The sequence below is a fragment of the Oncorhynchus mykiss genome, chromosome 9, assembly GCF_013265735.2.
Source record: "Oncorhynchus mykiss isolate Arlee chromosome 9, USDA_OmykA_1.1, whole genome shotgun sequence".
In the NCBI taxonomy this organism is placed as follows: Eukaryota; Metazoa; Chordata; class Actinopteri; order Salmoniformes; family Salmonidae; genus Oncorhynchus; species Oncorhynchus mykiss.
This window is the reverse complement of record NC_048573.1, coordinates 45057633-45085583: the sequence shown is the minus strand read 5'-3', so window position 1 is coordinate 45085583 and position 27951 is coordinate 45057633. Positions and strand designations below refer to the sequence as shown.

The 27951-nt window shown below is 43.7% G+C and overlaps 3 protein-coding genes across 11 annotated transcripts in view; all 3 read right to left on the bottom strand.

Annotated features, from left to right (window-relative positions):
• The window catches only part of LOC110532183 (potassium voltage-gated channel subfamily KQT member 2-like), a 42623-nt gene extending 33603 nt beyond the window's left edge, over positions 1–9020 (bottom strand). For all 6 annotated transcript variants that reach the window (XM_021615863.2, XM_036988122.1, XM_021615865.2 and 3 more), the window contains exon 1: positions 8535–9020. In XM_021615863.2, coding sequence (XP_021471538.1) covers positions 8535–8830 — 296 coding nt within the window. In that variant the 5' untranslated portion in view covers positions 8831–9020. The remainder of the gene's footprint in view (positions 1–8534) is intronic.
• On the bottom strand, positions 9–8673 carry LOC110532184 (E3 ubiquitin-protein ligase TRIM39). 3 transcript variants are annotated; one of them, XM_021615868.2, is made up of 2 exons: positions 8535–8673; positions 9–3224 (listed from the first exon to the last, which is right to left on the bottom strand). In XM_021615868.2, the coding sequence occupies exons 1-2, from the start codon at positions 8581–8583 to the stop codon at positions 1555–1557; spliced, it is 1719 nt and encodes a 572-aa protein (XP_021471543.1). In that variant the 5' UTR covers positions 8584–8673; the 3' UTR covers positions 9–1554. The 3 variants fall into 3 exon arrangements, with proteins under 3 accessions (XP_021471543.1, XP_021471544.1, XP_036844020.1); XM_021615869.2 differs by lacking the exon at positions 8535–8673 and adding an exon at positions 4858–4973; XM_036988125.1 differs by lacking the exon at positions 8535–8673 and adding an exon at positions 3565–3610.
• A 3504-nt stretch (positions 9021–12524) lies between the features above and the next one.
• Positions 12525–27951, bottom strand: part of prex1 (phosphatidylinositol-3,4,5-trisphosphate-dependent Rac exchange factor 1) — a 113484-nt gene continuing 98057 nt past the window's right edge. For both annotated transcript variants that reach the window (XM_036988120.1, XM_036988121.1), the window contains 14 exons: positions 24766–24854; positions 24481–24563; positions 23861–23951; positions 23506–23634; positions 23355–23396; positions 22383–22600; positions 21436–21538; positions 20123–20266; positions 18789–18903; positions 18180–18246; positions 15825–16000; positions 15450–15552; positions 14826–14893; positions 12525–14678 (listed from right to left, as the gene is read on the bottom strand). In XM_036988120.1, the coding sequence (XP_036844015.1) occupies positions 14636–14678; positions 14826–14893; positions 15450–15552; positions 15825–16000; positions 18180–18246; positions 18789–18903; positions 20123–20266; positions 21436–21538; positions 22383–22600; positions 23355–23396; positions 23506–23634; positions 23861–23951; positions 24481–24563; positions 24766–24854 (1471 nt within the window). In that variant the 3' untranslated portion in view covers positions 12525–14635. The remainder of the gene's footprint in view (positions 14679–14825; positions 14894–15449; positions 15553–15824; positions 16001–18179; positions 18247–18788; positions 18904–20122; positions 20267–21435; positions 21539–22382; positions 22601–23354; positions 23397–23505; positions 23635–23860; positions 23952–24480; positions 24564–24765; positions 24855–27951) is intronic.

Genomic DNA, 27951 nt, shown 5'->3' with positions numbered 1-27951 from the left:
TGTTTTCAAATGTATTTATCTTTTTATTTTTGTACACAAAGATTGACCATGAATATATTGCCTTCTTCCCAATCACTACAATGGGGGATACTGTTTTCTGCAAACTGCCTGCAGTACTGTGGTCGGCCTTGAACTTTGTGGCTTCAATGAGAGGGGGCAGTCCTTCTCCCTTGGAATAAACACCAAATAAGAATACGTGCTGAATGTTTATTTGATAACAGGACATTGATTTGTCGTTCAAACCTTTTTTGCTAAATTCCAACATTAAAGGACGGTGTAATTACGGTTAACATCATTTCAAACATCAATACTCTGCAGGCTGCAGAGCATCTCCAACCACTTTGTAAACTTTTGAATATTTAAAAGAGTCCAACTCATGCACCTGTGTAAACTGTCATAAAGCACTGTGGCATTTATTTTTTATATTTTAAGAAAAACGCCCAACAAAACCTTTCACCTCACCCCAAAACGTACCCTCCAAATATACAGAGCAGTACTCCCTCTCCAGTAGCCCATTGATTATACACATATCATCGTTACGCATTTCAAGGAAATGAATATCAAGGTAACTACCAAAATACTTGAGTAAATAAGGGATATGAAACATATTGAAAGCAGGTGCTTCTACACAGGTGTGGTTCCTGAGCTAATTAAAGGTAGACTCAGCGATATGATGTAGATGCACAAAGTAAACGGCATAGTGAGTACATTTCTGCAACAACTAAGAGCGTTGAAGTGTGAGGCTCAACTTCTCGGCTGTTTTAGTCCCGTGGCTGTTACATTGTGAACTGTGTGAAGTGAACCCATGAACAGATACTGTCTGTGACTGTGTGAGAGCAAAGTCTTGCATCTCTCTCATCTGAATATCTGCGGCGATGCTCGTGGCAACGTCATTTCTCACGTTAAGCAAATTAACATCCCCATCATGCTTAGGGAAATGATAAAAAATGCTGGGCAGGCCATTATTTTGGCTGCCATGCCTATGCCCCCATCCACAGGGCACAAGTGGTCACTGAATGTTTTGATGAGCATGAAAACAATGTAAATCATATGAGATGGCTGTCTCAGTCACCAGATCTCAACCCAATTGAACACTTACGGGAGATTCTGGAGCGACGCCTGAGACAGCATTTTCCACCACCATCAACAAAACCCAAAATGATGGAATGGTGTTACATCCCTCCAGTTGAGTTCCAGGCACTTGTAGAATCAACGCCGAGGTGCATTGAAGCTGTTCTGGCTCGTGGTAGCCCAACGCCCTATTTAGACACTATGTTGGCGTTTCCTTTATTTTGGCAGTTACTTATATATGCCACAGAGAAAAATAGGCAAAATAATAATGAATTCCTACATGATTGTGGAGGTAAAATATATGTTTTTGTATGAGGGGGACTTTGTCCATTCAATCTAAATGAAAAGCTAAAAAAAAACATTGTCAGTTGCACGCCTGATTAGACACCTAACTTTCTCACTGTGTCATTCCAATGCTGTGACCATTTTCGAAAAGCTGTATAGAAGTATCAACAATCACTTGACTGAATCAATTGCTGAAATCTAAGGTGTATCATCGAGAGATAAAATCTCATACTGATTGACGGACATAATCGGACAAATGATCAATGGGGCAGAGTTTTTATCATCCTTATTTATGCCTGTAAAGAGGTATGGGTAGAGTCTCTCAGTGAAGGTGCAGACGGTGAAAGAGTAGATATGAGACCCGGCCTCCACATCATAAAAGGAGACCTCCCCCTCCTCATAATCCACAAACACCCCCACCTTCTGAGGCTCCTCTGATAGAGAGAGAGGGACACTGGGCCCAGCGTGAGCCATGTACTCATCCCCATTCATCAGCCCAACAGTCCAGTATCCATTCACAGGACTGGGCTGTACATTCCCCTTCCTGTTGATGGACTCTCTGGCCACTCCCAAAGCCCACCTAGTCTTCCCCTCCACCTGCACCTCAAAGTAAAATCTCCCAGAGGCAAAGCCTTCATTTCCTAGTACACAGGGTACAGGATCAAACCTCTTTGGGTTGTCAAGGAAGAGCTTTTGTCTGTCTCCTAGCTTCACCTGTTTCCCATCCTCAGACAAAATGAGTTTGGGATTTGCCGTATCAGAGTCCAGAGTCACATCCACAGCTGACTGCTGCATTCTCTCCAGCTCGGTCTCACACAACTTCTCAATCTCTTCATAAAGCGTCTCCTCCAGTTGAGACACAGCTCTCCTAAGGGTCCCGACCCACAAACCGCTGTGAACCCTGATCTCAGACCAGTCCTTGGTGCGTGGAAGGGTGCAAAGCGATGGAGAGCTCTGGAGGACGTGGAGGTGGTCCTCTGTGTTTGACAGCTTCTGCAGATCAGTGAGTCTCCTTTGTAGTTCAGTGATTTCCTGATCCAGCTCTTTGATGAGCCCTTCAGCACGCCTCTCTGCTGCTTTCTGTTTCACCTCAATCACCTCAATGAACTCAGCCTGGCTATTCTCAATAGCGCGCACCAGAGTAGTGAAGACATGCACGCTATCTTCTATCTCTCTCTCTGCACCCCTCTTCCTGAGTGCTATTGAGTGTTCCATCTGCTTCACCTTCTGCAGTCTGTCCTTGATCATCCTCTGCACTTTTCCCTTGGTTTCCCACAGTAGACTCTTCCTCACTCCACTCTCTTCCTCTATGGGGACAGTCTTGTGGAACTTGTGGTCTGTCTCAGTGCAGAACTGACACACACAGGTCTGGTCGCTCCTACAGAACAACTCCAGGGGTCGTTGGTGCTTCTCACACACCCTGTCATCCAGGTTCTCCACAGGGTCAATTAGCTTGTGTTTCTTGAAGGAAGCAACTCTCTGATGAGGCTCTAGGTGAGTCTCACAGTAAGAAGCCAGACAAACCAGGCACGACTTCAAGGCCATGAACTTCCTCCCAGTGCAGACATCACAGGCCACTTCTCCAGGCTTGGCGGGGTGCTGTTTGAGTGTGCTGTCAGCTGGAGCTAGCTTCCGGACGTGGGCGGCCATTTCAGAAATAAAAGTATTGACACTGAGATCTGGTCTCTGTTCAAAAGCCTTTTTACACATTGGACACTTGCATAGCCCCTTAGCGTTCCAGTACACTCCGATACAGGCCATGCAGAAGTTGTGTCCACACGGGATGGAGACTGGGTCAGTGAACACATCTAGACAGATAGAGCACTGGAACTGCTCTTCAGACAGGAGACTGTTGGAGGAAGCCATAGCTGAAAGAGGCCAAAAAACATGTTATTATTTTCATGTGTCAATATCAGTCAGTGGAGGCTCCTCAGAGGAAGAAGGGGGGGACCATCCTCCTCAGTGAATTTCATAAAAATAGTGAAGTTAATCCTTTTTAAAGAAAACTATAGTAAAAATATTCACGTCACAAAATAACTGATTAATCACACTGTTTTGCAATGAAGGTCTACAGTAGCCTCAACAGCACTCTGTAGGGTAGCACCATGGTGTAGTCAGAGAACAGCTAGCTCCATCCTCTTCTGGGTACATTGACTTCATTACAAAACCTATGAGGCTCATGGTTCTCACCCCCTTCCATAGACTTACACAGAAATTATGACGACTTTCGGAGGACGTCCTCCAACCTTCAGAGCTCCTCCAGCATGAACTGACATGTTGTCCACCCAATCAAAGGATCAGAGAAGGAGTCTAGTACTGAAAGCATAAGCTACAGCTAGCTAGCACTGCAGTGCATAAAATGTAGTGAGTAGTTGACTCAAAAGAGCGAGAAAGACAATCGTTGAACAGTTTAGAACAAATTAAGAAGCAAAAGAGAGAGAATGCAATATTCTATTTTTTCCCACTTTCACTTACTTAGCTAGATAATGCAGCTAGATAGTTTAGCCTACTCAAACACCTGGCTCAAACAGAGGGATGCTATTTTAGCTAGCTGGCAATGACTATCCAACACCGGAACTCTTCCAAGTCAAGGTAAGCTTTTGGTTTTAATAATTTATTACCTCTGAGGCCTGCCAGTGTAACTGCTAAACTGCATGATATTAACAGGTTTACTAATGCGTTAGTTCCATTAGCTATGTTGACTATGACGTTACTTGAGCTAATACGGTGAGAATAATGTAGGCTGTGTGTAGCGGTTAGAGGTTATGATATGAAGTTGTGTCTTGGAAAGGTATTTTCATTTGTCACAGACAGCTGATGTGCTGTGCATTGAAGTCCACACGCGAAGGGAAAAGGTGAGGAGGAGAGCGCGTAGATGTGAGAAGGAATACAGCGAGCTGTTTGTATGTGCTATGAAAGTGAACTGTGTTTACGTGTGATCAGGGTTCTATTCATTCCGCCGAGTCGGTTGAAAAACATTTCTAAAACGGAAGAAAACTGAACGAAACAGGGATGAACATACTTGAATTTGTCCAATAGAAACTCTTGTTTGCAACTGTAGGACAAATAATTACACCCTAAATCAGCTAGATGCAAGCAAGAGTGTGCAAAGTGGTATTGAATGTGTCAATGTATTGAATGGCTGTCCATGTGTCACTGGCTATCAGGTAAATTTTCATTCATTCATAAGCTGGGTATAGGGAAAATGTGAGTATCATGTAGGAGCCTGAATGGAATATGAATAACAGTCATCCAATATGTGGTTATAGAAATAAGGCCATGTTCATAATTAAAACTTTTTTTTTTAATCGTCCTCCCTCATCTTAAAAAGCACCGACCGCCACTGATATCAACCCGTGTAGTAACGTCAAACTAAACTATTTTAACCATTCTTTAACATATCATATCATGAGAGTCAAACGCAGACAGGATAATAATTAGGGCTGTCATTTGTTTAGTGTCTAATCTTGTCCAGGCAAAGCTCTTCATTTTTCTACTCACCTCAGTGTGCAGTATGTTGTTGACTGTTCGTTCTCCTCTTCGGATCAGAGAAAAAGGATAACAGTGACTGGGGATTTGGTACAGTTACGTGGAAATACTCTTAAGTTTCACTTCAGCAAAATTACGTAGTAAGCCCCTCCCTTCTCCATAGTGATGACTAACCTCTGCTCTTAAAGGAATACTGCTTTAAATAAGGTGTATATTTCATTTTACCACACAGATGCCAACTGATAAGGTTTTTGTGTTCAAGAGTATTGTATAGACATAATATCATTGTGCCGACATTGTAGCTGTAGCTGCTTCTAGGCTAGATTGAACAGACTCAAATGAGATGCTCAAAAGCTACTGCTAATGCTCATGTTCTGTGTTAGAAAAAGTTACCTGCCCATACAAACACACAGGAGATTTTGGAAGGTACTGTTGAAGTCGTAAGATGATGTAAACGAGTTTTAATGACTCCAACCTAAGTGTTTCAACCACCATGATGTCATGGCTTTAGAAGCTTCTGATATACTAACTTACATCATTTGAGTCAATTGGAGGTTTATCTGTGGATGTATTTCAAGGCCTACCTTCAAACTCAGTGCCTCTTTGCTTGACATCATGGGAAAATCAAACGAAATCAGACCTCAGAAAAAAAATTGTGTCTCCTAAAGATGAACGTACTTTGGTGCGAAAGGTGCAAATCAATCCCAGAACAACAGCAAAGGACCTTGTGAAGATGCTGGAGGAAACAGGTACAAACGTATCTATATCCACAGTAAAACGAGTCCTATATCGACATAACCTGAAAGGCCGCTCAGCAAGGAAGAAGCCACAGCTCCAAAACCGCCATAAAGAAGCCAAACTACGGTCTGCAACTGCACATGGGGACAAAGATCGTACTTTTTTGAGAAAGGTCCTCTGGTCTGATTAAACAAAAATAGAACTGTTTAGCCATAATGACCATAATTAGGTTTGGAGGAAGAAGGGGGAGGCTTGCAAGCCGAAGAACACCATACCAACCGTGAAGCACGGGGGTGGCAGCATCATGTTGTGGCAAAAGCACGCTGCAGGAGGGACTGGTGCACTTCACAAAATAAGATGGCATCACAAGGGGGGGAAATTATATGGATTTATTGAAGCAACATCTCAAGACATCAGTCAGGAAGTTAAAACTTGGTCGCAAATGGGTCTTCCAAATGGACAATGACCCCAAGCATACTTCCAAAGTTGTGGCAAAATGGCTTAAGGACAACAAAGTCAAGGTATTGGAGTGGCCATCACAAAGCCCTGACCTCAATCCCATAGAACATTTGTGGGCAGAACTGAAAAAGCGTGTGCGAGCAAGGAGGCCTACAAACCTGACTCAGTTACACCAGCTCTGTCAGGAGGAATGGGCCAAAATTGATCCAACTTATTGTGGGAAGCTTGTGGAAGGCTACCTGAAACGTTTGATCCAAGTTAAACAATTTAAAGGCAATGCTACAAAATACTAATTGAGTGTATGTAAACTTCTGACCCACTGGTAATGTGATGAAAGAAATAAAAGCTGAAATAAATCACTCTCTCTACTATTATTCTGACATTTCACATTCTTAAAATAAAGCGGTGATCCTAACTGACCTAAGACAGGTCATTTTTACTAGGATTAAATGTCAGGAATTGTGAAAAACTGAGTTTAAATGTATTTGGCTAAGGTGCATGTAAACTTTCAACTTCCACTGTACATATACAGGTCTTAACATGCAGTGCCCATGGACTATCCCTTGACTGACACTCTCCTGGTTGAGAAATGGGGCACAGTGTGGAATTTGTTGTTGTTTAAAAATGGACAAGCCCTCTCTTGTTTTCGCTTTGACTGGTGTTGGAACACTGACAGGATAGAAGAGGAGGTAAGATGTCCTCAGAGAGAGCGCACAAGAGAGAAAGAGGGAGTGAGAGAGAGAATACCACCACTTCCAGGTATTGATCCTTCACACATAAAATCCCAATAAGACCATAGACCGAGCCTAACATTTCTGGATTGTACATCAAGACCAGCATGCAGCTGGCTAGCCGACACAAATATGAGCAAAGTTTTACTTCAGCTCCTGGAAGAAGAAGATGGAAAACAAGACAAAGTGCCATCTCTGCATTTCGAGATGTGCAGGAGGACAAGATTTAACTGAAGACAGCACATGCCAGTTATATAAATCAGCTGGCCTGAACGTAAAACAAGACTAAATAGATTAAATGAGGTGGATGGTATAAATGATGCATCACGGCGAGCACACAAATGGGATAGAAGCAGAGCTGTAGTTGCTTTACTAGCTCCCATTTTGAGAGGGTGGATACTGTGTATACATTCACAGGTGCCTTGATACCATCTTGCTAGGAGGTCCACTGCATTTTCACTATGGGCTTTCGGGCTTCCACAGCAGTCATGTGATTAGAATTCAACAGCCTATTTAACCTGCCATTGTGGCGTGTGTGGGTTGCCTTTGACACAAGCACGATGTCCTAACAACATAGATCCTGTCTAAACAAGAATTTGATTGGAGGCATTGGTAACATATCACATGCCTACAGGCTACATGCTTACCATATAATATGACAGCTTACTACATGGAAGTAAGGCATTGTCTAGGTTAGATGATCCTCTACGAGTCTACTACCCACTAGCAGCTAATTTCAATGATGACCCCCAAAAGCTAACCAGGGTCAAATGAGGGCTGAGCTTTGAGTAGCTGTTACAGTATCCCATTATTATTGGTTGACGACAAACCCCAACAGGCAAGACTCAGTTAGGCTACTGTAAGTGTATTTTAACGAGGCAAATTTTGGGGTATTCAATTTCTGAGATTTGTACACAGATTTCCTAGCTTTGTTCCAATTTCAGCACGTAGGCCTACTACACAACAAAGCTGGCTCTCTATTAAATAGGTCTACAAACAAATGAAGCAGTTAAGGTGCAGAGCAACTTCATGTCATCACAATCGCTCATTAGGCCTTTACAATGTATCCGATTTTTAACTAGAGCCTCAGCAGTGAAGTCCCAGGGTGCTGGACGCCCTCATAACTACTACATTGATCAATTTGAATGACTCAGAGACAATGACTTGCTTGCTTGCGCGTTAGTCTAATACATTTGGCAATATACTTTTTTTGGTTGATGCGGTTGTCATGCATATTTCCTGATACAGTGCCGCTTAGTATCGAGAAGCGTGTGTGTATGTGTTGGCCCGCCGGACTATACAGGCCATGCATGACTGCAACGTCAATTAGTTAAAGTATAGACGCCGCACGGGAGCTGTCCATCAGGAAAAGGTGCTGAAAGAAAATAGGAGCGCCAATTGGAGGGGGAGGGGGGGGTTACTAAAGGTTTGGCACAAAGTTGGCAAATAGGCCTGCTATGCATGTGAATGATTGCATGGACGTTATGCAGGGGGTGGATTAGCCTAAATATTGTTTCCCTATGCAGATAAGGGCTGTGGTGGTGGTGATTCACACTAGTCTACTCCTGCTCAACCCTTTTTTATCTGCAGAAAACGCATCACTGAAGAACAATGGCTACAAGTCCAACTTCACACCCCAAATACCTACGCATGATATGTCTTACCCCAACCTATGGCACTACATTCGGGGCCACATAATATTAATCATGCTTGTCTAGCCTCTAGGCTGAGTTCCATATCCGAGTAGCTTGGTATACTTACACATAAGCGTGGTAAATAAACGCCCATCCCCGCGGTCTTTCAAGTGCATTATATAGAAAATTCTGTAGTTTCCTATAGCTGGGGTTTTTCTTCGGCGTTCTCCCACCTCTTATGGCACTGGACCTCCGTCTGCATAGGATACTGGTCCGCTTTGTGCTTTCCGAGCCCGCAATCAGCTGCGCCCCGTCCCTGCTAGATTCTGGAGCCCCGGGGTCCAATCCGACAAAGCCGACTTTGTGCTTCTTCTCTCCGGCTTGAGTTGGGTAAACCCCACCGTTAACATTTTTCTGCACCATTCTACAGTCGAGGTGACTCAAACCGGGAGTTTTCAATCTCGTTGCGGGTTGGCATCACTGGTGAGTGTTGTGTGTGCTCGTAAATGCAGTCGGTGTCCCTCTGGAATAGCAATTGCAATGTCCATGCGATTGCGAATCTGCAATGTGTAGCCTATACTGTATAGGCTTCTCTCTCAGCTCCTTCCGGCCATCTGACAAGCTTGGGTAGGGGGAAATGCGCTTTAAATATTTAACAATCTATACACGTAGGCCTAAGCTAAATTATATAAAAAATGTATATACTTAACAAAAATATAAATGCAACATGTAAAGTGTTGGCCCCATGTTTCATCAGCTGAAATAAAACATCCTCAGTTTTCCATAAACAAAAAAAGCTTATTGCTCTCAAATTTTGTGCGGAGATTTGTTTACATCCCTGTTAGTGAGCATTTCTCCTTTGCCAAGATAATCCATCCACTTGACAGGTGTGGCATATCACAAAGCTGATTAAACAGCATGATCATTACACAGGTGCACCTTGAGACATGTTGCATTGTGACAAAACTGCACATTTTAGAGTGGTCTTTTATTTTCCCCAGCACGAGGTGTACCTGTGTAATGATCATGCCGTTTAAAATCAGGACTGGCCACCCCTCAGGGCCTGATTCCTCTCGAGATTTCTGCTTAGGTTCCTGCATTTCTAGGGAGTTTTTTCTAGCCACTGTGCTTCTACATCTGCATTGCTTGCTGTTTGGGGTTTTAGGCTGGGTTTCTGTATAGCACTTTGTAACTTCGGCTGACATAAAAAGGGCTTTATAAATATATTTGATTGATCAGCTTATTGATATGCCACACAATAAAAGGCCACTCTAAAATGTGCAGTTTAGTCACACAACGCCACAGATGTCTCAAGTTGAGGGCTTGGGCAATTGGCATGCTGAGTGCAGGAATATCCACCAGAGCTGTTGCTAGAGAATTTAATGTTAATTTCTCTACCATAAGCTGCCTCCAACGTTGTTTTAGAGAACTTGGCATTACGTCTAACATGCCTCACAATCACAGACCACGTGCAACCACGCCAGCCCAGGACCTCCACATCTGGCATTCTTCACCTGCGGGATCGTCTGAGACCAGCAACCCGGACAGCTGATGTAACTGAGGAGTAATTCTGTCTGTAAGAACGCCATTGTGAGTGGAACAACTGGCAAATGGATGGTTTAGGATGACCTTAGAACTTGCTAATTTAAAGTCTAAGTTGTAAACAAGATTCGTGTATGCAAATACAGAGGCCTCAATGGATTGTTAAGAAATTCTAAAAGGATTCATTCCAATATCCCTCTTTGCCATCATTCAAGTATTGCTTCTCAGTCAACACTCCCTTCAAGTTATGACAGGGTAGAGCATAGCCTCAGGCTTTCATAATATCTTGCACACAGGTAATGCAAAGTCTTCCTTAGTCAAGAAAATAGAAACAAACCTAATCATCCTGTATGTTGCTTCCCTAACATGTTCACAGTTGGGATTGAGAGTAAAGTATACATGCTACAGCAGTAAGGCTCCCTCCCTGAATATCTTACTAAGGTAAGTCTTGGAGGGCCCCTGTATGGAAGACTGGAAGCCCTCTAGAGACAGGCCTAATGGTAGAAGTGGTGATAGGGGCAGTTGGACAGAGAGCAATTAGACTTCCCTCAGATAGAAAACGGCTGTGTAATATCAATGTACAGTCGTGGCCAAAAGTTGAGAAAGACACAAATATTAATTTTCAAAGTCTGCTGCCTCAGTTTGTATGATTGCAATTTGCATATACTCCAGAACGTTATGAAGAGTGATTAGATGAATTGCAATTAATTGAAAAGTCCCTCTTTGCCATGCAAATGAACTGAATCCCCCAAAAACCTTTCCACTGCACTTCAGCCCTGCCACAAAAGGACCAGCTGACATCATGTCAGTGATTCTCTCGTTAACATAGGTGTGAGTGTTGACAAGGACAAGCCTGGAGATCACTGTCATGCTAATTCTGAGTTTGAATAACAGACTGGAAGCTTCAAAAGGAGGGTGGTGCTTGGAATCATTGTTCCAAGGAGGGTGGTCCAAGGAGGGTGGTGCTTGTAATCATTGCTGCCAGTAAGATTGCACCGAAATCAACCATTTATCGGATCATCAAGAACTTCAAGGAGAGCGGTTCAATTGTTGTGAAGAAGAATTCAGGGTGCCCAAGAAAGTCCAGCTAGCGTCCGGACCGTCTCCTAAAGTTGATTCAGCTGCGGGATCGGGGCACCACCAGGAATGGCAGCAGGCAGTTGTGAGTGCATCTGCACGTACAGTGAGGCGAAGACTTTTGGAGGATGGCCTGGTGTCAAGAAGGGCAGCAAAGAAGCCACTTCTCTCCAGGAAAAAGATCAGGGACAGACTGATATTCTGCAAAAGGTACAGGGATTGGACTGCTGAGGACTGGGGTAAAGTCATTTTCTCTGACGAATCCCCTTTCCAATTGTTTGGGGCATCCGGAAAAAAGCTTGTCCGGAGAAGACGAGGTGAGCGCTACCATCAGTCCTGTGTCATGCCAACAGTAAAGCATCCTAAGACCATTCATGTGTGGGGTTGCTTCTCAGCCAAAGGGAGTGGGCTCGCTCACAATTTTGTCTAAGAACACAGCCATGAATAAAGAATGGTACCAACACATCCTCCGGGCGCAACTTCTCCCAACCATCCAGGAACAGTTTGGTGACGAACAATGCCTTTTCCAGCATGACAGAGCACCTTGCCATAAGGCAAAAGTGATAACTAAGTGGCTCGGGAAACAAAAGACCGATATTTGGGGTATGGCCAGGAAACTCCCCAGATCTTAATTCCATTGAGAACTTGTGGTCAATCCTCAAAGAGCCAGGTGGACAAACAAAAACCCACAAATTCTGACAAACTCCAAGCATTGATTATGCAAGAATGGGCTGCCATCAGTCAGGATGTGGCCCAGAAGTTCAATGACAGCATGCCATGGCGGATTGCAGAGGTCTTGAAAAAGAAGGGTCAACACTGTAAATATTGACTCTTTGCATCAACTTCATGTAATTGTCAATAAAAGCCTTCGACACTTTTGAAATGCTTGTAATTATACTTCACTATTCCCTAGTAACATCTAAAAAAAAATACATAGACACTGAGGCAGCAGACTTTGTGAAAATTAATATTTGTGTCATTCTCAAAACTTTTGGCCATGACTGTACAAAGCAACCCAACATGGCATCAGTGTTTTCATTTCACATCATTCGAGGGGGCTGACATGATTGATCCAAAACAGAATCTTACACATATGCAAGAGTGAAGATGTAATGGTGTCTGTGGGTACGTGTCTATATTTCCATATCATCATCATCATAATGACCAGGGTGAGACCACAGACTATGAATTAGAACACAATCAACCACAACCACCATTGTGCACCCACTACAAAACCACCACATACGCCTGGCCTATTAGCCAATGATGGACCTTCACTCACACAACTGGATTAAATGCAATAAGTGGTGGACTCCATGATTATGGAGCCTGAAGGTGTTCTTGGGAGGGTCCCCTAAGAAAAAAAAGTCAGCTTAACAGAAAGGTGGATCACAATTTGGGGTAACACGTATTTTTACAGTCATAATTAGTATCAATGTATTTACCTGGAATTAAGAAACTGTATGGGTACCTCAATACTTCTTAGAATTCAACAATGTTTTGTGAATAGCATTTTATTTTACTAGCTTGTTAAAGTTCAATTTACAAATGGTATTTTTAGAAAGAAATATTCAAAAACGTATTTGTACAATTATTTTCAGGCAACATAAAATTGCAAATAAAGTATGTACAGCGATGAGAAATTAAAACAAGTAAATGTTACATTTCTATCAATAGGTGACCTGGTAAGAGTGGAACAATTTATCAATTGATCACTTAATGACAGCTATGCCAACACCAGAGGCTGCAAAGAGAATTTAAACCTGGGTGTGTTCGGAAAACATACAAAAATAAATGTTTTGCAACAGAAAACAAAAGTAAGCATTTCGAATTGGACAAGTCCAGGTAGTCCCTTCCTGTTTTACTTTTTTTTTTTTCTTCAACATTGGGTGCCACATTTTTTACACATTTGGTGCCTAATGAACATGACCCTCAACTGGGACCTGACAAGAGCTTCTAAATAAATAACAAGGACTGAGCAACTAGTCAGAGTGCAGCATCTAGACACAGATACAAACCAAGCTAAAAACGAAAGTGGAGCCATTTTAACGGTCAACAACGTCGTCAGTGTGGATATATACCTCGACACCAAAATCCGTCCCTGTCCAAATGTACAATATGAATACCCCCAAAAGTTCAAACATTTTACATACTATATTATGTCCATAAAAATAATCACATTTAAATTATAGCATTAACTCTGCTGCCAATGGCATAGATATAGACCATATTCTATTTTCTCTGACAGAGACATTGGTTACAGTAAGTATATACAAGAAATATAACATCTTCAATAAAATAATGCTACTGTTTATCAAGAGTTAACTTCACTGATCCCTTTGTTGTCATCATCCTCGGGACAGTTTACAGTACTTTGTGCTAACACTTCAGAGTAATTAGATGAATCCGTGTGCTCATTTAAATATCGAAACATTAAAATCAAATCGCAAAGAGGTCTTGTGAGTTGGCTGGGTCAACAGGAGGCAATCTCCCACTATTAATATTACTGAATATATATTAATACTTTAAAAGGCTTAAAAAATGCCAACCTGTTGACTCGGGATGCAGATTGGAAAACACAAAAAAACTCTTGAGATTAGATAAAGTTAGCTTGTTTCCCCGACTCAGATTAAAACTCCCCTTCCTATTCATTTTTAACAAAACTCCCTGCATTTTAACACTTGTCAACACATCAAACTCCCGAGGAAATAACAAAGACAAAATCAAAACATAAAAAAATAGATAAGGAGTTTAAAAAAAAATCAAAACATGGCATGCCATTGCTCCATTAAATACTGCATGATGCGTAGGCTGGAATGCTTTCAATTCTTGAATACCTGATATTATTGAGTAATACAATAAATCACTATGCGTCATAGTGCAGTAATACAGTACTCACACTAGCCTACAGTAATTGCACATTCGCCGCATGCAAGGGGGGCTAAGGCAAAGGGCAGCCCATTACCATCCATCTTTCCATCCATCCCTATCATTTCACCCTTCTCTCCTCCTTGATGCAGTGCCTTCTGTTCCTAGCTGCAATACCAGACATGCTGTCTGACGAAGATACCACACACTGGCGTTGCAGTCCAAGGCAAAGTGGATAAAGAAGAATGTCTGCTACAAGCGGTTTTTGCGTTAATCCAGTTGATAATAGCCCGGTGTGAGCATTGTCGTGGTGGCGGACATATTTTTGTTAGGTCATGTCTTGTCTGATGTCACCATTCCCACACTCCTCTCTAGATTCCCAGCAATGAATTACCAGGTTAGTGACGGGTTGCCAGGTCAGTGACAGCAGTCTCATGTCACAGAGAGGGGGGGGGGGGGGGGGGGGGGGGGGGGCTATACAGGACACCACGGACCCTGTGGGATCCAGACACTTGATGTTCCTGTGCTGGAATGTTCCATTCGGGGACATGGTTGGGGGGGGTACCACACTTGTGTCTATGACTCCTGGATGGGAGAGGAGAGCAGAGAGCTCCCTGTTCTCCCTCCTCCCCCATTCTACCTTACCCATTCATCCATGATCTCTAGTCACCGAGGCTTCAGTATATCGCTAATACAAAATAAATTGCTCTACTAGGAATAAAAACACAGCACCCCTTTCTTTTATAGATCTCCGTCTTGGGGTGGTAGACACAACTTGAAGAGCCTGTGGGAAAGGATGAAAAATAAGAAATGAAGTTCTGGACTTAGCGTAGCCTGCATCCAGACCTGTTTGTGCTGTCGAATCCAACAGCACAAACAGACCTGGAACCAGGTTAGTACTTTCAAACTACTTTGGAACTATTGTCTGTACCTTGGGGCTGCGGGTGGCATCTGATCCATCACTTTGAGGTTTTTAGCCGAGATCTCTACCCTGGTGCCCTATCAGAGAAGAGAGGGTGAGACAATGTTGACATATTTACACTGAGGACAAGTGCCCACGTAGTTCTAGCTCCTGTACCCAAATCATCTATCTGCTCAGACAGTGTACCTAAAGTTGTATTCCTACTTAATGCCTTTAGGTTAAGAGCGACCCACACTTATTGGTGAAAAACAACTGTGTAAACTAAATGTACCCGTTCCACTGCATCATATGTAGTGAATGTTTTAGAATGAACCAAGGTTAAAAGTGAAGTCTTGTTTGCCACTTCGGTACTGCTTGGTAAGGCTTTGGTATACAGTAGGTGGAAGTTGCCTCCTTTCATGTTCAGTTTCCATTAAATATTAACAAAGGTGATAGAGAGATCTGTGTTGTAATTATTATGCACCAAACGGAAGAAAACGGACTGAAACATGGAGGGACTACCTGAATTTGTCCTATAAGAAACATTCGGTTTCCATTGCAAAATGTTTTGTTACGGTGTGCCCTAATGACTACGACCCAGGTCCAAGATCTGTTGCTAAGGATGTAAAGTGCTGATGGGTGTGTTCAGGGCACCTGTTTCCGCATGATGTCCATGGTCTGCATGATGCAGCGGGGCATGAGGCTGTGGTTCCGCGCCAGGATCATGGCCTGCTCCAGGGTCACGCTCAGGGTGCACCTACTCAACACAAAAGGTCAGAGGTTAGTAGGTCAACGGTCTTTTAACTATGTGTCATGCGAGAACAGTGTTATGTAAAGGCTGCTGTGTGGAGGCTAATAGGAGAAGGGGTTGAAAATACACCATTTTGAGGTGGGTAAGGCATACATTGCATAATGCATGTTTAAGCAATACATCTGACACAGCAATGCATAGACATTCATGAGTGTTTGCTCAAGCTGACACGTAAACTGTCAGCCCTTATGTGTCACTTTCAAGTTCAAACGACTGACCTTTGCATGCCGGTGGCACACATGGTGATGTGGCAGGCGCCCAGGCGGTTGCACAGCTCCGAGGACACACACAGCACGCTGACGCCCGACAGGTGGCCCGCTGCGTTGGGACGCACATTCAGGTACGAGTGCATCAGGCGACATAGGTCGTCCAGGGTGTTAAGGGGTCGTAGGAGCTGGGGGGGACAGAGGTTTAGGGGTTAAAATCTTAAAGGTGTACTCCAACTTTCCTTTCAAAAGTACTGCCCCTGGGCCTCCCGAGTGGCGCAGCGGTCTAAGGCACTGCATCGCAGTTTTAGCTGTGCCACTACAGATTCTGGGTTTGAATCCAGGCTCTTTTGCAGCCAGCGTTGACCGGGAGACCCATGGGGCGGCGCACAATTGGCCCAGCGTCGTCCGGGTTAGGAGAGGGTTTGGACGGCAGGGATGTCCTTGTCACATCGCCACAGGCTGGGTGCAGCGCACACTGACACGGTCGCAAGGTGTACGGTGTTTCCTCCGACACATTGGTGTGGCTGGCTTCTGGGTTAAGTGGGCATTGTGTCAAGAAGCAGTGCGGCTTGGTTGGGTTGTGTTTCGGAGGACGCACAGCTCTCAACCTTCACCTCTCCCGAGTCCATACGGAACCCCAAAATTGGGGAGAAACAGGGGGTAAACATAAAAAATAAAAATATATACAGTGCCTTGCGAAAGTATTCGGCCCCCTTGAACTTTGACCTTTTGCCACATTTCAGGCTTCAAACATAAAGATATAAAACTGTATTTTTTTGTGAAGAATCAACAACAAGTGGGACATAATCATGAAGTGGAACGACATTTATTGGATATTTCAAACCTTTTTAACAAATCAAAAACTGAAAAATTGGGCGTGCAAAATTATTCAGCCCCCTTAAGTTAATACTTTGTAGCGCCACCTTTTGCTGCGATTACAGCTGTAAGTCGCTTGAGGTATGTCTATCAGTTTTGCACATCGAGAGACTGACATTTTTTACCATTCCTCCTTGCAAAACAGCTCGAGCTCAGTGAGGTTGGATGGAGAGCATTTGTGAACAGCAGTTTTCAGTTCTTTCCACAGATTCTTGATTGGATTCAGGTCTGGACTTTGACTTGGCCATTCTAACACCTGGATATGTTTATTTTTGAACCATTCCATTGTAGATTTTGCTTTATGTTTTGGATCATTGTCTTGTTGGAAGACAAATCTCCGTCCCAGTCTCAGGTCTTTTGCAGACTCCATCAGGTTTTCTTCCAGAATGGTCCTGTATTTGGCTCCATCCATCTTCCCATCAATTTTAACCATCTTCCCTGTCCCTGCTGAAGAAAAGCAGGCCCAAACCATGATGCTGCCACCACCATGTTTGACAGTGGGGATGGTGTGTTCAGCTGTGTTGCTTTTACGCCAAACATAACGTTTTGCATTGTTGCCAAAAAGTTCAATTTTGGTTTCATCTGACCAGAGCACCTTCTTCCACATGTTTGGTGTGTCTCCCAGGTGGCTTGTGGCAAACTTTAAACAACACTTTTTATGGATATCTTTAAGAAATGGCTTTCTTCTTGCCACTCTTCCATAAAGGCCAGATTTGTGCAATATACGACTGATTGTTGTCCTATGGACAGAGTCTCCCACCTCAGCTGTAGATCTCTGCAGTTCATCCAGAGTGATCATGGGCCTCTTGGCTGCATCTCTGATCAGTCTTCTCCTTGTATGAGCTGAAAGTTTAGAGGGACGGCCAGGTCTTGGTAGATTTGCAGTGGTCTGATACTCCTTCCATTTCAATATTATCGCTTGCACAGTGCTCCTTGGGATGTTTAAAGCTTGGGAAATCTTTTTGTATCCAAATCCGGCTTTAAACTTCTTCACAACAGTATCTCGGACCTGCCTGGTGTGTTCCTTGTTCTTCATGATGCTCTCTGCGCTTTTAACGGACCTCTGAGACTATCACAGTGCAGGTGCATTTATACGGAGACTTGATTACACACAGGTGGATTGTATTTATCATCATTAGTCATTTAGGTCAACATTGGATCATTCAGAGATCCTCACTGAACTTCTGGAGAGAGTTTGCTGCACTGAAAGTAAAGGGGCTGAATAATTTTGCACGCCCAATTTTTCAGTTTTTGATTTGTTAAAAAAGTTTGAAATGTCCAATAAATGTCGTTCCACTTCATGATTGTGTCCCACTTGTTGTTGATTCTTCACAAAAAAAATACAGTTTTATATCTTTATGTTTGAAGCCTGAAATGTGGCAAAAGGTCGCAAAGTTCAAGGGGGCCGAATACTTTCGCAAGGCACTGTATTTAAGTACTGCCCCCGAGCTCGTTTGTAAACAGAGAGCCATCTTGATTTCTGTTCACCTGGTCTATCTTCATAGCCGTGGTGTTAGAGTCAGTGGGTAGATTTGACTTCTCCAGGTAAAAAGCCCTGTTAGAACACAATGAGTTATTATTCAATATGAACGCAATTGACCAATGAATTGACCTGTTGATATTCTATTTACTCTGTAAAAACTTCAGACAAAAGTCCATTTCTACAGCTAATACAGTAGCCAAACTAATCAGCATAGGAATAAAGTAGTTCAATACAGTGGTGGGTAGTACAATACATATTACCTGGGTTTGACTATGTCAGTGGGTAGTACAATACATATTACCTGGGTTTGACTATGTCAGTGGGTAGTACAATACATATTACCTGGGTTTGACTATGTCAGTGGGTAGTACAATACATATTACCTGGGTTTGACTATGTCAGTGGGTAGTACAATACATATTACCTGGGTTTGACTATGTCAGTGGGTAGTACAATACATATTACCTGGGTTTGACTATGTCAGTGGGTAGTACAATACATATTACCTGGGTTTGACTATGTCAGTGGGTAGTACAATACATATTACCTGGGTTTGACTATGTCAGTGGGTAGTACAATGAATATGACTGTATATAACGTGTGTCGATTTCTACCTGAGTTTTCGGTAGTAGGCTTTAACCTTCTCGAGTGAGACGGCGTTGGTACGCTGCTGGAACTCCTCCATGGACACGCAGTCCTGTTGGGACACTCCCTCTGGCCTCTCCAGGGCTGACCATGGGACAGAGGTAACACATTAACAACACAGTACACCCACCCACACATACATCCATTCTATGACCTGCGCTCACATTCTATGACCTGCGCTCAGCAGGTTTGCGTGTATGTGGGACAAGTAACCACATTGTGACCTATACATCGATAACACTTCACATCTAAAAGTGACAGCTCTACCAAAGTCCGTCTCTGACAAGTGAATCTGTATTCAAGTCAACAACTGTATTCCATAGAAGCGGCCTATAGGTGGCGCTAACAGCCCGTTTATTCCTAGTTCTCTGACTGCAGTACGGTATTACATTTCATCACAGGCTTCTTCTTTGAGGCAGCCACTTAACAACGTGAGCCTTCCCTACAGGGTTATTGTCCCAATTGGCACGTGTATGGAAAATGAATGGTTCCCTAGCACAGGGAATCAAGCATTATTCCAGCCACTTGCTGACCCGGTGCAGGTCGAAAGAGCGCCGCAGTGAAAGAAGAGGGGGAGCGGCTAGATAAGCACAGAATACATTTCCCGGTTAGACTTACACAGTCCGTCACTCAAATGGTAGTTACGACAATGTACTGTATATAGCAAATCCTGTAGAATTAGTATTTTGTTTGTGAAACTCTATAGCCACTTTCACGCTGGCATTTTCACTAGAACATTTAGCACCTAATCAGTTAGGAGATTAAGAGATACTGATTCAATGCCCTCTGTTAATGTACTGTAAATTATTATAGATATATGGGGCTAAATCCCAAACAGCCCCCTAATCCATTTTTCGATAGATTACTTTTGTGCACATTTGGGATGCAGACATGATCATAGTGTAGACCGAGAGGTTGGCAGGACTTCTCCGGGAATGTTACAGGTGAATAAATGAAGAAATTGTTCCATACATCTGCAACACTGTGTGCATAGTCAAGATTATTGCAAATTGATAGGGTAAATGCCTCTACATTGTGAAGATCTGTGTATTTGTGAACCTGCAACATATTTCCTTAATGTTTGCTTAGTGCATTTCATCAAATTCCATCCAATGCCAATTGACTTGACTCGACTCAATTCAGTGAACTGTGATTCATATGAATTCAGCTAACTTTGAGTCAATGATGATTCGACTCAACTCAGCAAACTTTGATTGGTTGATGATTTGACTCGAGTCGACTCAATTGAGTTCAGCCACCTTTGCGTGGAGGTAGACTAGAGGGCTGTTCTGTTCCTACTCACCCCTGGTGAAGAGCACGGTGTGCAGTTTGAGGCTGCCCCCGTTCTGCAAGCGAGTGGGGAGCTCACTGAAGTGGCAGCTGTCCAGATACAGGGTGACCTTTAGGGCCTGCCGGCTGCCCTCCACGTGGTAACACACCGGCGTGTCTGGGGAACACAACACAACACTGCTTAGTTTGGCTTAATGTTAAATGAGTTCATAGAGTTCTGTGGCTGTATTTATTAACCGTCTAAAAAGGCAGAGCGCTGATCAGTTTGGCCCTTCAGATCATAACAGAAGCAGATTATTATGGACAGGGAGGAGCTGATCCGAGATCAGCACACCTACTCTTAGACGCTTGATAAATACGGGCCCTGGTTGCTTTTCCCTTCACTTAGGCATGAGGTGACTAGTACACACTGGACCACTGATTGACGTAGCACGACGGTTTTACTTACAGATAACAGCGATCAGAATGTTGCATTTAAATCCTGTTACACAAATACAACATTAGTACTCGGCGTTCTATACTTGGCAACATCCACCGATCCATTACATTTTTCATTTGATGGGTTGGTAGTTAATCAGACATAGGCATCATTGGTATGGATTCTTGCTTCAGTGGCCCACCAACACCATCCAAAGCTATGGGGGAAACCCTAAGAACAACACAACCCCCTGTGAGGTCAGCGCATCGCCTCCTGAAGAAAATCTACCCATAATCCTTTTGGATTGAGTGTGATGGTTTAGACGAACCCTTCCTCTCTGCTTGCTGAACAGCCTTTTATCAAATCAATACTGTCAGGCGAGCTCACAGCCACAAACAGACTGACTGCCTAAGCAACGGCCGCGCCATTCTGCTGAAGTGGGCATGTTTTCCAAAAAGCGATTTCAGTGTAAAAAGGTTTTTAAAGGAAGGAGGGAGGAAGGGGTGTGTGTGTGTGTGTGTGTGCATATACAGTTATGCTTACTGCCGAGCAGTAACCTAGAATAGTACATCCCTGTTTTATCCGTGGCTTTCTCCCCCAGAATGTGAAATGCAACTGATGTGCTTAGAGCAGCAATCTCAGCTCACCATACTGCGGTTCTGGAAAAGGAACAGACTGGAAAGTCTTTCAGCGAAGCTGGGTTTGACCGAGGTGTTTCATTCGAAATTAAGCTGCAATTGTATGAGGGTGAAAACTCTGGGTCTACAGTAACAAAGCCCGTTGTTGTGGTTGACATGCAAGGTGTGTCTGTGTCTCCAACCGCCACACGTAATCACCACTGACAACTCCGTTGACTGGCCACCGTTGCTAAGAAAATATGTGGTTGCTATAGGAAAGGGTCTACTTACTTGCGACCAGGCATTCATCCTCCAGCTGGCGGAAGAACACAGTGACTTTGTCCAGGTCCAACAGGGCCGCCTTGGTATCCTCCAGCATCGTCCTCTCCTCCTTCTACACGGTAGAGAGAAACCAAAGAGCTCAGCTAACAGGCCAGGGGCAGTATTCACAAAGCGTCTCAGATTAGGAGTGTTGATGTAGAATCGGTTTTTCCTTTTAGATCCTAATAAAGACGATTGTGTGGACAGTGGGGACCTGATCCTAGATCAGCACTCTGAGACTCTTAGTGAATATGAGCCCAGGGCTCACTGTTTCAGCTTAGCGGCCTTTGGAGACAGCGGAGTGTGGAAAGAGGACTCAGACAGTCAATGGCACCCTTCTTTCTGGATCAACACAGTACAGAGCCATTATAGTTACACCCTTATACTATTCTATTGGTGATTCCTTGATGGCTAGACATTTCTACATTGGTGCCCGTGTGCCTATGGTACATTGCTGTTTTGAATTGTGTTTTTAATGTGTATTTTTAAAAATGTTTGTTTTTTTACTGGAGATAAAACATCTATGAAAAACAGGTATTTTGACCTCAACGGAGTAAGACAAAAGTTCAAATAGAAATGAAATAGTTTAATATTATTGGTTAAACTTAAATCAAGCACAACTCCACTATTGTGACCCAAGTCTGCAGACTGTCCAAAGGTAAATAAATCACCTCAGTAAAGGTTTAAAGTATTTGTTCAAAGCAGCAGAGCTCTACAGCCCTGTTCCTGTCGTGCCACCCTCCTGTAGGTCATCACTCCAACCCCAGTTTCAGCTTATCAACCAGCTAGCCATTAGAACCAGGCGCGATAGATCAGGGTAGAAGCGAAAACCTACAACATGGTAGCTCTCCAGGAACAGGGTCGAGGAGCCCTGCTTTACAGTCGCGGAGCCCTGCTTTACAGTCGCCGTCTCTTACCACGTGTGGCGCCAGTGAGGCCTGGAAGTTGAGCAGCACGCCAATGGCGGCCGCCTGTTCCAGCCACTTGCGGCTCGTCTCCTTGCTGTCCTCCTCGTACTCGCCGGCGTTGTTGAAGCGGGCACGCAGTGCCGCCAGGAGCTGCTCGGCCAGAGTGCACACGGCACCCGCCGCACTCTGGCAGAAAATCACGTCCCGCCGCAGCTGCAGAGCCGTGTCTGGGGTAGGGAGGAGGATTCTTTTTTAACCTTTATTTAACTAGGCAAGTCAGTTAAGAACAAATTCTGATTTACAATGACGGCCTACCCCGGCCAAACCCTAACCCGGACGACGCTGGGCCAATTGTGCGCCGCCCTATGGGATTCCCAATCACGGCCGGTTGTGATACAGCCTGGAATCGAACCAGGTTCTGTAGTGACGCCTCTAGCACTGAAATGCAGTGCCTGAGACCGCTACGCTACTCGGAGGAAGGGGAAAATAAGATAAGCATTTTATTTTCAGAGAAATTTGCTTTACTAACTTATTACAGGACATTTACAAAATCAGCAACGTACAAACAATATGGAAGGCAGGGGATAGACTATACAGGTAATTTTCCAAGTGACTAGAGGGAGGAGCACAGAGGAGAATAGTGGAAAGAGGTGAGCGATAGGCGGGTGGAGGAGAGGCAAGAGGAATGGAGCAAATTGAAAAAGAACATTCTAGAGAGAGAGAGGTGGGAAGCGTAAAAGAAAGAGGGGAAAGAAAGAGCACGAAACGGGCGGTAGACGGGCTTTTTGACAACCGTTCTTACCATCAACCGGACTGTCCTCAGAGTGGTGTGTAAACTCTAATCAAACATAGCCAGGGGGTTTACAATCTGCTCTATCACACTGACTCATTCATGAGGACAGGACCATTAACAGCCGCCATATGGCACAGCACACTTTAAAGGGAACACACACACACACACAAGGCTGACATAAGGCTTACCTGTACATTTGAGCAGGGCCAGAAGCAGCTGGTTCTTCCCATCTACAGAAAAAATTGGATTTTATTACCTAAGTGATACGCATGTGTTTCTACTGTAGCTATGTGTTTGTGTGTGCGATGCATGTGTTACATGTGTGCGTTTTCTACTGACCATCCACAAATCTCTGTAGGCTCTCCACCAGTGTCTTGATGGAGCTGGGCAGGTTCCAAGGGTCCTCCTGGATGTTTTTGTGGATGATGTAGCGACAGCGTACCGTCCAGTCCTCAGTGTGACGGAACTCTGTTCAGAAAACATGATGTGTCAATGAATTAGCAATATAAAATTCTAGGACAATTCTTCAGTGTAACACCATTTCATATCTATCTATACACACACACACACACACACACATCTGTTCACACACACACACACACTCATTTCTCAGTGATACCCAGACAAGTCTCTTTCTCTCTCTAAACAAACATGCACACCTTACACACTCAGACACACTAAATGTGGCGGGCACCTGGCTGAGTGTGGTCGGGGTGAAAGTGCTTGGTTTCCTCGCAGGCCTTGGTCATGACGGGCCCTTTGAGCAGGCTATTGATGGAATCCACCTGCAGATGACAGTCACAACCAGTCAGACAGAGGCTGACCTCAGTCCCTCAACAACAACAGGAAACTGGGGCCCCGGGTAATTGACGGAAGCCAAAATGGCCGTGTCCCTCAGGGAGTATGGGAGAGGTCAAAGGGCATAAGATGTGTAAGAGGAGATGCGAGGAAGATGACAAAGAGATTGCAAAACAAAGTACTGCAGATGATTACTACTACTGATTACGATAAACATGATCTGTGCCAAATGTTTCTGAAGGCTAATGGAAAAGCTGTGTGTATGTGTGAGAGAGAGAGAGAGAGAGAGAGAGAGAGGGGGAGAGAAAGTGAGAGTGAGTACGTGTGTGAGAGAAAGAGAACGTCTGTAAGTGTGTGTACGCATGTTGGTGTATGATATTAGTGCCAAGCAGTGTTTACATTACACATAACACCGTGGTAACCATTAAAAGCATGGCTTACAAAAACAGAGTGAGATGTGGGTTGGCAAAGCCATTGAAGCTGATTGCACAGAGGATAGTGGTAGAGATGCTGCACCTGGTTGAAAAGGTGCTCCAGACAGCCATGCAGCTTGTCCTGCTTGTCTGAGGAAATCCTCATGTCACAGGGCAGCTCGTCACCTGAGAAAGAAAGAAGGAAAGAAAGAAAGAAAGAAGGAAAGAAAGAGACCGGATGAAAGAAAGAAAAATAAATAAAGAATAAACTGGACACCATTTACAAGGAGATTCTGAACATTTTCCCACATAAGGCAAACCAATGTGGCTTCTTTAATGCTAGAGGGGTATGAACATCTTAGTCTAGTCTTCATGAACTGTTTCTTACCTGAACCCATCTCGTCACTCCCCAGGTAAGAGCTGTTGCTACGCACACTTGTGTATGACAGGACAGAATCCCTGTTACTGTTACATTCACTGCAACACACACAGACAGGAGTTCATACACACACACACACACACACAGAGAAAGAGACAGCGAGAGACACACAGAGAGAGAGAGACACAGAGAGAAACAGTTGAATAACAAACCAGAGTTCATTCCCTACAGACAAAAACACCAAGTCAAATGTGGAGTCTGTCTTGTAATTATCCAGTCAAATAATCCGACTGACTGTCTGAAATATAGTCAGAGAAAGCAGTAATCAAATGCTTCTCACAAACAACATCAACTTACTTCATTGGCGTGACTAAAATGCATTCCACCGAACTGTTGTAACGTGTGGCTACACCAGTGTGCCAAACAATAATGTGATTAATAAACACCAGGTAAGTTGAAGTCAAATGATAGTTAAACATTAAAGGCGATGCCTCCACCATCCCAAAAGATTTAACATATAGTTTTGCCTTAAAGGGTTCGAAAAACATATACATTTAGAAATGTGTTTCCATTTGTAGTCAGTGGCTAGTTTAACAAAACCAAAGAGTGGATTGCTGTCACTCCTTGTCCTTATGGTAAGGAAAAACATATGTGCTTTCACTGAACTACACCTTTGACGCTGAAGATTTATTCTCTTCCTATCACCCCTACGTTTTCAATGCATTTTAATAGCTAGATATGCGTCTCATCTTGCCTAAAATGCCTTTGGATGGCTTTGCTGGATATTTTCAACGGAAGGTCTTAAAAAGATGATGAGTGTGAGCGCAGAGACCATTTACTGTGTTGCAAATTGCAGATTACACAGCTACTCTTTGTGAATGTCGTGTGTGTACGTCTTGGCATTATGATGTCAATGCTGAATCATACGAATGTAAGGAGACAGAAGTAGCATTGTCATCGCGCTTCCCGTTACAATAATCACTTTGTTTTGTGTTCCTATAATCATCGAGCTCGGCAACAAAAAGAAGGCCCACAATGTGAACTGGATGCAACGCCAGCATAATGCAGGGAGGGGCGACCCGCGGACCACCCCCCTTTTGAAGGCCCTCAGGTCAATTTCCACAAACAAACAAAAATAATAAATACTAATATTTTGTGACGTTACAGCCTTATTCTAAAAATGGGTGAATGTTATTTTTTCAATCTATACACAATACAATCTAAACAATCTATACACAGTTTTTCAAAATCATTGCAAAAATAAATATATTCACTGGAATATCACAATTACATAAGTATTCAGACCCTTTACGCAGCACCTTGGACAGCATGACACTACAAGCTTGGCACACCTGTATTTGGGGAGTTTCTCTCATTTTTCTATGCAGATCCTCTCAAGCGCTGTCAGGTTGGATGTGGAGCATCGTGTACAGCTATTTTCAGGTCTCTCCAGAGATGTTCAATAAAGTTCAAGTCCGGGCTCTGGCTGGGCCACTCATGGACATTCAGAGACTTGTCCCGAACACACTGTGTTGTCTTGGCTGTGTGCTTGTCCTGTTGGAAGGTGAACCTTCGCCCCAGTATGAGGTCCTAAGTGCTCTGGAGCAGGTTTTTATCAAGGATCTCTCTGTACTTTGCTCCGTTCATCTTTCCCTCGACCCTGACTAGATTCCCAGTTTCTGCAGCTGAAAAAAATCCCCACAGCATGATGTTACCACCACCATGCTTCACTGTAGGGATGAGCAGTGCCAGGTTTCCTCCAGACATGACGCTTAGCATTCAGGCCAAAAAGTTCAATCTTAGTTTCATCAGACCAGAGAATCTTGTTTCTCATGGTCTGAGAGTCCTTTAGGCAAACTCCAAAACAGGCCTGGCTTCTGTCTGACCACCCTACCATAAAGGCCTGATTGGTGGAGTGTTGCAGAGATGTTTGTCCTTCTGGAAGGTTCTCCCATCTCCACAGAGGAAATCCAGAGCTCTGTCAGAGTGACCATCAGAACTTCTTCACCGAACTTCTTCCATTTAAGAATGGAGGCCACTGTGTTCTTGGGGACCTTCAATGCTGCAGAAGCTTTTCGGTACCCTTCCGCAGATCTGTGCCTCAACACAATCCTGTCTCGGAGCTCTACGGATAATTATTTTGACCCCATGGCTTGGTTTTTGCTCTGACATGCACTGTCAACTGCGGGACCTTATATGGGCAGGTGTGTACCTTTCCAAATCATGTCCAATAAATTCAATTTACCCACAGGTGTACTCAAGGATGATCAATGGAAACGGGATGCACCGGAGCTCAATTTCAAGTCTCATAGCAAAGGGTCTAAATAATTATATAAATAACTTGTTTTTATTTTTCATAAATTTGCAAACATTTCTAAAAACCTGTTTTCGCTTTGTCATTATGGGGTATTGTCTGTAGATTGATGAAAAAAAAAATTGTATAAAATTGAGCACACAGCCATGCAATCTCCATAGACAAACATTGGCAGTAGAATGGCCTTACTGAAGAGCTGTGACACTCAACGTGGCACCGTCATAGGGCGCCACCTTTCCAACAAGTCAGTCCGTCAAATTTCTGCCCTGCTATGCCCGGGTCAACTGTAAGTGCTGTTATTGTGAAGTGGAAATGTCTAGAAGCAACAATGGCTCAGCCGCAAAGTAGTAAGCTACACAAGCTCACAAAATTTGACTGCACCAACCCCATTGCACACCTTTGGATGAATTGAAACGCTGACTGAGAGCCAGGCCTAATCACCAAACATCCTTGCCCGACCTCACTAACAATCTTGTCGACCACCCAGAAATGTTCCAACATCTAGTGGAAAGCCTTCACAGAAGAGTAGAGGCTATAGCAGCAAAGGAGGGGGACCAACTCCATATTATTGCCCATGATTTTGGAATGAGATCTTTGACAAACAGGTGTCCACATACTTTACAAGCAGGTGTCCACAGCCATGCTGTGTCTCATTAAATCTTGCAAAAATGTATCTCCACCCCATGGAAACATTTGTTGAATTGCATGAAATTAGCTTTAAAACAGAACATTTTCCTCTCTGCCCCATGGCAAAATTTGTATAATTGCATGAAATGTGTTATAAAATGGCCAAATCTTCTCTTTGCCCATTGGTAAAATGTGTCAAATTGCATTAAAACTGCAACGTTTGCTCGGCCCATGGCAAATTGTGTAGAATTGGA